This window comes from Carassius auratus, chromosome 31, assembly GCF_003368295.1.
Source record: "Carassius auratus strain Wakin chromosome 31, ASM336829v1, whole genome shotgun sequence".
In the NCBI taxonomy this organism is placed as follows: domain Eukaryota; kingdom Metazoa; phylum Chordata; class Actinopteri; order Cypriniformes; family Cyprinidae; genus Carassius; species Carassius auratus.
In genome coordinates, this window is record NC_039273.1 from 22,022,305 (window position 1) to 22,032,768 (window position 10,464).

The following is a 10,464-nucleotide window of genomic DNA, read 5'->3' on the forward strand; positions in this document are numbered from 1 at the left end:
TAAAACATTTTAAATAAATAAATAAATAAAACATATCTTACTGACCCTAAACTTATAAACTGCAGTAACTATATTATAAAAAAAATATTGTAGCTGGTAACTTTTCTGTCATGCCTGGTCAGGACACAGTAAAGTCTTTGTGTCTTAGACATCAAATTATTTCATAATAATATAATTAATAATAATATAATATAATTTAATATTGTGGTTATTGTGTACAGGTATTGTTTATATAGCTTGTATGTAACTTAAAATATTCCTCAACATGCAAGGATGAATTACATTATGAGTCACTGCAATAATAAAATAAAATAAACTGGTATAAATGCAGAACTATATTTCAACTTTATAAGCAACTAAATGAGCCTAAGTTGCATAATTGAAAGTTTAAAGTAATATCAAAATGTGTAATTTGGAGATATGAAATTGTGATTCTAATATAACATTTCTAAATTTTGACTTTATAAGTTGCAGCTGTTAAATGTTATGTGTCAAGCACAATATGTACAATACACCTTTTATTATTATTATTCTCTTAACTCTCAGGCAAAAACCATGTGTTTCCCCCAGATTCCCCTTGGCCTCATCTCCTAGAACCTTAATCTGTGCTTGTTTAAGTATATGGCTTTGTGTGTGTGTGTGTGTGTGTGGAAATTTATGGCTGTGTGCAGGATACAGTCTCAGGGTGGGTTTCTTTTTAGGAAATGTGTGTGTGTTGAAAGGAAAGGGTGTTGGTGTCGAAACCGTGAGGGGGCTGTGGTCAAGTTTCCATGATTTGTTCAGGAGTGATGTACATTTCCTGTTGGCAGGAGTGTGTGTGATTATGTTTTACTCAACTGCAGTGCTTACGAAACCATTAACTTTGGCATTCTGAGTGTGCGTATGAAGATAGTGTTTACTGGAAGGAAATTCATAGCATGAGTTCACAGAGACCTTTTTTTCTTTTCTTTCTTTTTCTCCTCCTTCAAGGCTGTCCTCGGGTTGTCCGTCTGGTTCGGCCTCCCAGACACCACAACTGTGCCACGCACTTCTTCTTCCACAACCCTCTCTCGCTCTCTTTTCCTCTCTCTCTCACCGTGTTTCTCTTCCTCTGTCCAGTCTCTCAGTAGTGGTCCTCTCTGCTCTCGTGGAGAAGGCTGCACTATCTGGTTTCTTAAACAATGGAAATTCAATCAGGAAATGAACCCGAGGTGTTGAAAGAAGGAGAGTACACTCGTTCGTCTCCTCTCACCCTGCGGCCTGCGGACGCTAAAGAGGACCTGGGGGAGAACAGGCAAATTGAGAAGTTTGATATCCCACTCAACAGCCTGAAGCAAATGTTTGAGAAATCACCGGCACAACATGGGGTGAGTCTTAGAGTGAAAGAGAAAGAATGAAAGAATGAAAAGAAGACCAATTGAGTTCTTGAGTCTGTCTGTTGATGCAGAAAGATAATGTGCACATTTTCGGATATTTTGCTGGTGGCTGCAAAATGAATAAAGAATAAAGCGGATGGAGAAAGAGGAGAGAGAGAGAGAAAGAGAAAATAAAAACATTCCTGAGACATTCACATCTTATATCTCAAGCATTAAAAATATAATTTGAAGATTTGTATCACTGATATTTATTGAGGGTCTATTTGTTTCCCCTTATCATTCTTTGTTTTGTTTTTTTGTCCTTTTTGTTTTAAGTATTTATATGCAGTAACAGATAATTCATTGAAAAATTTAAAATGGTTGGCCAGATTAATTAGGGATATTTCTGAATAAACTCGGGATTGTGAGTTCCCTGAAGCATACATCAGGTTAGAGAGCTATTAAAAAGTTTGAGGTCGGCAAGATTTGTTTACCCTTTTAAAAGTCTTCACCATGGCATTTATTTGATCAAAAACAAAGTGAAAACGGTAATATTGTGAAATAGAATGCATTCCTTTGATGGCAAAGGTGAATTTTCAGCAGCCATTACTCCAGCCTTCAGTGCCACATGATGCTGAAATAAGTTTTTGCAACTTGCAAAAACTTGGGATTTTGTTCTTTTAAAGCATACTAACGCATTAATCAGCTATGTTATCAGAGCAACATATCTACTTTCTCAAACCTGATCATTGGCAGAATAATTTGCTCAAAAGACCAGTTTAAGCTTTCACGCTGCTTATGTTGAAAAACTTATGTTGGTCTTTTCAGGAGGGTAAACTATTCAAGGGGATCCAACTGTTACTCTAAGTTACCATACTTATACCAAAGAATGGGCTTGAAAGATTAGTGTTTAACAGTCACAGTTCAGTGAAGTGACTGATGGCTGAGAATTAAAAAACAAATTGAGACAGGGATGAGAAATAAAGAATGAGAACTGAAACAGCAGACATGAAAGGGGTCAAATATCATTTAAGAGAGACAGTATATTAAGAGAGATGATCAGTTTAAATGATGCGTTTCATAGTTTGGCAGATTGCTTTGTGCTGGAAAGCTCTTCTTTTGCTGGCTTTTTACATAGGAACATTTAATCCATTAAATTAAATTGTTGTGAGGTCACAGAGACAGAGAGAGAGAAAAGTCACAATCTGGGAATGCAGAGAACTTGCATCAGTGCACACACACACACACACAACAACAACAACAAAGCTACAGACATCCACAACAGAAGCAGCTACTGGCAATAAACTTGTGGGAAGCAGAGAAACTGTGTGTTGACATGCTCTCTCTCACACACACACACACACACACACACACACACCAACAAACAAACACGTTTCACAATGTTATTTAAAACTTATTTTGAGAGATCTTTCCGCAACACTGGCTTTCGTATAAATAACCCTATCATTTGCATGTGGGTAGTGTGTGTGGGGGGTGGGGGGTGGGGGGCGGCTTTAGAATAAAGCCAACAGAAGAAAATGAGAGAGATATAGAGATAAACATATAAAGAAAGAAACAATTAAATAATTAAAGCTGCAAGCAGCGATGAACGGGCCCTCGCACCCGGGCTCACCGGCAGCGAGTGGCTTTAGTTAATAGGTGAACGGTGAGAAATATGCGTTTAAACTCATAAATATAAGTAGAATATATCAATGTTTATTCCATATATGTGCCAATCTTCCTGTTGCCAGCAGGTGGCGCTATCATTATAATGGAATATTGGCCTTCAGATGTGTTCAGGGCAGGACTTTTATCGAACATGTGAGGTTTGGGGAGGATTGAACATTTTATGCCTGAGTTACAACAACTTCTCTTGCTGTGGCGAGACATCAAAATTTGTCATGGCTCCATGTACACGCCCTTTAACAAAAACTCAAGATCTCCACAAGTTAACATTGCACAGGCCTTTAGATTAGACTGAATACAAAAAATACTTTAATCTCAAAAAAATTCTAGGAGTAGTTTGTCGCAGCGTAAAACATGTCACTTCCTGTTGCCAGCAGGTGGCGCTATGACTATAACTGAAAATGGGCATGTAGATCTGTTAAGGGCAGAAGTCTTATCTAACATGTGAAGTTTGGGGCAGATTGGACATTGTATGTCTGAGTTACAGCAACGTCCTTTTTCATGGCGAAACATCGAAATTTGTCAGGCCGCCATGAACACGCCCTTTAACGAAACCTCAAGTCCTTCACAATTTAACATCGCAAATGGCTTTAGATTACACTGACCAAGTTTGGTGTTGATCTGAATAAATCTCTAGGAGGAGTTCGTTAAAGTACAACCCCTGAAAATGGCAAAAACAACACCAATTTTGAAGGGAAAATTCTAAATAACCGACTTCCTGTTGGGATCCGGATTTCGTACCAAGAGTCTTTTTTGTAGGTATTGGAGTGTTACATGTGTGTACCAATTTTTGTACATGTACGTGAAACATAGCTCGAGGCGCACTCCGTTTAAAGTGTATAGGTGGCGCTATCGAGCCATTCTGCCACACCCGGTGGAATATTGGCCTGCAGATCTGTTCAGGCCAGGACTCTTATCACACATGTGAAGTTTGGGGAAGATCGGACATTTTATGACTGAGTTATAACATCTTTTATTCCCATGGCGAGACATCGAACTTCGTCGCGGCGCCATGAACAAGCCTTTTAACGAAAATTCAAGATCTTCACAACTGAACATGGCACAGGCCTTTAGATTAGACTGACCACAAAAAAGACATTGATGTCATAAAATTTCTAGGAGTAGTTCGTCGCAGCGTAAAATATGTCACTTCCTGTTGCCAATAGGTGGCGCTATGACTATAACTGAATATGGGCATGTCAATCTGTTCAGGTTCGGAGTCTCATCAAACATGTGATGTTTGGGGCAGATTGGACATTGTATGTGTGAGTTATAGCAACTTCATTTTTCATGGCGAATCATCGAAATTCGCCAGGCCGCCACGGACACGCCCTTCAACGAAAACTCAAGATCTTCGCAATTTAACATCGCAAAGGCCTTTAGATTAGGCATACCAAATTTGGTGTTGATTTGAAGAAATCTCTAGGAGGAGTTCGTTAAAATACAACACATGGAAATGACCAAAATTACACAAAAAATGCTCATAATATTAAAAATAACCGACTTCCTGTTGGGTTTAGAATTTCGCTCCAAGAGTCTTTTTTGTAGGTATTGGTGTGTTACATATGTGTGCCAATTTTCGTGCATGTACGTGAAACATAGCTTGAAGGCTGTTGATTTTCTTGGTATAGGTGGCGCTGTCGAGCCATTTTGCCACACCCTCTTCTGAATCCTATATCATACGAAAATTTTCACCAGGTTTGACGCGTGTGCAAAGTTTCATGACTTTTTGAGCATGTTAAAGCCCTCAAAAATGCGATTCATTCGGGAGAAGAAGAAGAAGAAGAAGAATAATAATAATAATAATTAAAGCTGCAAGCAGCGATGAACGGGCCCTCGCACCCAGGCTCACCGACAGCGAGTGGCTTTAGTTAATAGGTGAACGGTGAGAAATATGCGTTTAAACTCATAAATATAAGTAGAATATATCAATGTTTATTCCATATATGTGCCAATCTTCCTGTTGCCAGCAGGTGGCGCTATCATTATAATGGAATATTGGCCTTCAGATGTGTTCAGGGCAGGACTTTTATCGAACATGTGAGGTTTGGGGAGGATTGGACATTTTATGCCTGAGTTACAACAACATCCTACTTCATGGCGAAACATCGAAATTTGTCAGGCCGCCATGGACACGCCCTTTAACGAAACCTCAAGATCTTCGCAATTTAAGATCGCAAAAGGCTTTAGATTACACTGACCAAGTTTGGTGTTGATCTGAATAAATATCTAGGAGGAGTTCGTTAAAGTACAACCCCTGAAAATGGCCAAAACAACACTAATTTTGCAGAGAAAATTCGAAATAACTGACTTCCTGTTGGGATTCGGATTTCGTACCAAGAGACTTTTTCGTAGATATTGGTGTGTTACATGTGTGTACCGATTTTTGTACATGTACGTGAAACATAGCTTGAGGCGTACTCCGTTTAAAGTGTATACGCACTCCGTTGAAAGTGTATAGGTGGCGCTATCGAGCCATTTTGCCACACTCGATGGAATATTGGCCTTCAGATCTGTTCAGGCCAGGACCCTTATCACACAAGTGAAGTTTGGGCAAGATCGGACATTTTATGCCTGAGTTATAACATCTTTTATTCCCATGGCGAGACATCGAACTTCATCACGGCGCCATGGACACACCTTTTAACAAAAACTCAAGATCTTCACAACTAAACATCACACAGGTATTTAGATTAGACTGACCACAAAAAAGACATTGATGTCATAAAATTTCTAGGAGTAGTTTGTCGCAGTGTAAAATATGTAACTTCCTGTTGCCAATAGGTGGCGCTATGACTATAACTGAATATTGGCATGTAGATCTGTTCAGGTGAAGAGTCTTATCCAACATGTGAAGTTTGGGGCAGATTGGACATTGTATGTCTGAGTTACAGCAACTTCCTTTTTCATGGCGAAACATCGAAATTTGTCAGGCCGCCATGGACCCGCCCTTTAACGAAACCTCAAGTCCTTCGCAATTTATTATCGCAAAGGGCTTTAGATTACACTGACCAAGTTTGGTGTTGATCTGAATAAATCTCTAGGAGGAGTTCGTTAAAGTACAACCCCTGAAAATGGCAAAAACAACACCAATTTTGAAGGGAAAATTCAAAATAACAGACTTCCTGTTGGGATCCGGATTTCGTACCAAGAGACTTTTTTGTTGGTATTGGAGTGTTACATGTGTATACCAATTTTTGTACATGTACGTGAAACATAGCTCGAGGCGCACTCCGTTGAAAGTGTACAGGTGGCGCTATAGAGCTGTTCTGCCACACCCGGTGGAATATTGGCCTGCAGATCTGTTCAGGCCAGGACTCTTATCACACATGTGAAGTTTGGGGAAGATCGGACATTTTATATCTGAGTTATAACATCTTTTATTCCCATGGCGAGACATCGAACTTCGTCGCGGCGCCATGAACAAGCCTTTTAACGAAAACTCAAGATCTTCACAACTGAACATCGTACAGGCCTTTAGATTAGACTGACCACAAAAAAGACATTGATGTCATAAAATTTCTAGGAGTAGTTCGTCGCAGCGTAAAATATGTCACTTCCTGTTGCCAATAGGTGGCGCTATGACTATAACTGAATATGGGCATGTCAATCTGTTCAGGTTCGGAGTCTCATCAAACATGTGAAGTTTGGGGCAGATTGGTCATTGTATGTGTGAGTTATAGGAACTTCATTTTTCATGGCGAATCATCGAAATTCGCCAGGCCGCCACGGACACGCCCTTCAACGAAAAGTCAGGATCTTCGCAATTTAACATCGCAAAGGCCTTTAGATTAGGCATACCAAATTTGGTGTTGATTTGAAGAACTCTCTAGGAGGAGTTCGTTAAAATACAACACATGGAAATGACAAAAATTACACAAAATATGCTCATAATATTAAAAATAACCGACTTCCTGTTGGGTTTAGAATTTCGCTCCAAGAGTCTTTTTTGTAGGTATTGGTGTGTTACATATGTGTGCCAATTTTCGTGCATGTACGTGAAACATAGCTGGAAGGCTGTTGATTTTCTTGGTATAGGTGGCGCTGTCGAGCCATTTTGCCACACCCTCTTCTGAATCCTATATCAGACGAAAATTTTCACCAGGTTTGACGAGTGTGCAAAGTTTCATGACTTTTTGAGCATGTTAAAGCCCTCAAAAATGCGATTCATTCGGGAGAAGAAGAAGAAGAAGAAGAATAATAATAATAAAAAACAAAGCAGATACAAGAGGGTCCTCGCACCTCGGTGCTCGGGCCCTAATTAGTTCAGCAGGGTTTGGTTTTACTCATTCTTGCAGGAACACACACACACACACACACACACACACACAAACAAGTTTTGAGTCAAAAAAGAAGAGGTTACAAGTTATGTTAAGTTGTGGTGATGACCATCATATTATTTGGAAACTAGGCCAGTTAGGTTTAGTTGTATTGTTGTAAAATCTTACTGTGTATTATCTGTAATGAACAAAGTCACATGGAATATGCAATGGTAGAATTGCAATACCCACACCATTCACAAAGTTCCGCTCTTTCACTGACCATTGCTTGTTCATTTATTTAAACATGCTAGTTTAATATCAGCTACCACTATGAGTGTAGCAGCCCAAGTTTAGTTTAGAGTTTAGAACACATTTCACCCTGTGAAGAATATCCATGCATTTCATTCTAAAAGGAGGTTTTCCCCAAGATTTCCCCACTTTTGGTTTCCCCAAAAACCTTTCACTGAATAGTTATTGTTTTCTTTGTGTAAAGAACATTTGAGAGCACATCTCAAAGAACCATTTTTAACCATAAAGAGCCTTCTGTGCAATGAAAAGCTTCCATTGATATTAAAGGTTCTTCATGGAACCACAGATGCCAATGAAGAACCTTATTCATTATTTTCCCTGAAAATGGTTTATAGTATAGATTCTAATTAGCTCAGGAATAATTAATCACTCTATTATTAGTGCTCAGATACTTTCATAATTGCAAAATACATTGAGATATACTGGCACAGATATTCAGATATTCTTACATATTGTGATGTACTTCAGAGTAAAATGGATTATCAAAAAGAAAAAAAAGGAGGCTGAGTGATTCTGTGCATGCAGTAGGTTGTTAATTGGATTTTAAGCTTGTAGTCATTTGTAAGGACGGGGCAGGGTTTATGCAGGGAATAACATTTTGATAAAAAAGGATGTCAAGGTCCATAAAAAGGATAAAAAAAAATACCAAAGTTACTAAAGTGATCTATAATCTATAATACTAAAATGACACTTATTGTCACAAACTACTCTTCCATTGTGGATGGCTGATATCAGTTAAAAAAAAAAATCATACAAAGATGCACAGCATTACTGCACTATGAATCTATGATAAATAGATAATAATAATAAAAAAAAATCCTTACCTCACTCACTATTTAAGATAGATAATAGGCAAATTGAGATTTGCAGTGATTGTTTCTTTAATAAAAATGTAAGAATTTGGTGTTAGCCATCGTGGTTACCTTGAAAGGAAATAAATGGCATGTATTTTTATGGTACCACTAACTACCAACTTATTTGTAAAGGAAAGCTTGTGCCTGACAGAAAACAGAAGAAATCTAGGATCCTAGTATGTGACTTAGTTGTAGATTTTGTCATCCTGGTTTGAAACACATGCCTGGCCCTCTGATCAGATGCTTGAGTCTTGATTGAGGGGATTTTTGGACAAGAGCTGAGCAGAATGAGTGACTGATGTTCCTGATTGAGTGACTAATTATTGGCTAGATAAACACAGGAAGCTAGAGATCCATCTATTGTTTCTATCTGAAACATGACCTTTCCACCCCACAGGGGTTATTAATATTTCATGATCCCTTTGCAAAGACACACACAAACACACTCTTTCTCTCTGTCTCTCTCATTCATTATTACTTAAGGTGTACAACCATGATTAAAGGCTATCAGAATGAGACTGAGAAACTTTCGTTCCAGACATGAAATCCTTCTGCTGTTATTCATTAGCCACTTTAGAACAGAAAGAAATACAAATCCTCACATCCGGTTTAAAGTCTAGCTGGAATTTAATTAAGGTTCATCCAAGGTTTACGTGACAATCACTGTTGTTTCGCATTCTGTCCAGGAGATGTCACTACATGTAACTGTAGCATGACGTGCAATGATGCAGGGATTAAATAACCGTGAGAAAAATCCATCCACAGGAATTGGTTGGTAAAACTTAATTACACATTCATCTACCTAAAATTGCAGTCCCACAGCTACAATAAATTATTAATTACTATGTATACTACTTTCCACTGTAAATCTATCTGCAGTTTTGTTTGTGTTTATGAACTGAGTTCCAAGTCTGAATGATTTTTGTAGTAATCAACAGCAGTGTCAAACCTCAGTACAACTTGAACCAGCAACCTTTCTTTACATTTAGTTTTAAATAGACATGAACTCATGCTACAGGCTAAAGCTAGCTGAGCGTTACTCACTGCCCTGCTACTGCTAAATATACTCTACAAACACAGTAACTATAGCGCTAAAAGTGTAGAAAGGCATCAGATGCTGTCATCTCACTCTTTTATAGTTATCCCTGTGCTATGTGTAGCGTTCAGGCTAAAAGCAGCTCCTTGTGACTGTTTTTGGCTGCCTTTAGTGTTTAAAAAAAAAAGAAAAGAAAACAGAACTGTCGGTCAAGGCCTGGGGACAATAACTCAGATATTTAGACGTTTGGATGTTCACGCACTGTCACAGGATGTTCAGTATGTGTTTTTGTGTCATCTCATGTGTGCATAGTAATCATACCATTTCTTCACTTTATGTAGATTAACCTGCAACCTTGCTCAGACTACAAACCCTGTCACCCTCCATCATTCATCTCCTTTGTGTGCATGAAAAAATTGTTTGGAAAATAGTTTGTGTTAGCAAGAAATATGGCTATGTATCTGTTGTGTGTGTGTGTGTGTGTGTGTGTGTGTGTGTGTGTGTGTGTGTGTGTGTGTGTGTGTGTGAGTGAGTGAGTGAGAGAGAGAGAGAGAGAGCTGCCCTGCTGCCTTGTTATTCTAACTCCGGGTCAGTGACTCGTGTTTAAATATGTCCACTTATCACAGAGACAGGAGAGTAATGGGAGACTCTCAGTGGTGCTTACAAAAACAGGAAATCCCCTTACACACACAAACACACGAAGGTGACCAGATTTCTGAAATGAAAACCAAGGACATATCTGGTTAAGCAGTTCAGCATATTGAATTTTAAGTTGTACAATGATGAGCTAGGACCCTGTCATACTACTAAAAATTACATTTAGTCATCAGCATACACTTAAAGACTGTTAGAGTGTTTATAGGTACTTACTACAAGTTTTATTTTAGTGTAATTCATATACTATTATAGGTTATTATAGTATTATATTTTCAATGTCATTTTAGTATTTTATTAGATTTTATCTATTTCTTCAACTTAGTTCT

General features: G+C 38.4%; 1 protein-coding gene across 2 annotated transcripts in view; it reads left to right on the top strand.

Annotated features, from left to right (window-relative positions):
• The first annotated feature begins 796 nt into the window (after nt 1-796).
• Nucleotides 797-10,464, top strand: part of xirp2a (xin actin binding repeat containing 2a) — a 48,827-nt gene continuing 39,159 nt past the window's right edge. The window contains exon 1 of one of the 2 annotated variants that reach the window (XM_026214235.1): nt 797-1,346. In XM_026214235.1, the coding sequence (XP_026070020.1) occupies nt 1,161-1,346 (186 nt within the window). In that variant the 5' untranslated portion in view covers nt 797-1,160. The remainder of the gene's footprint in view (nt 1,347-10,464) is intronic. The other variant, XM_026214234.1, reaches the window with a different exon arrangement.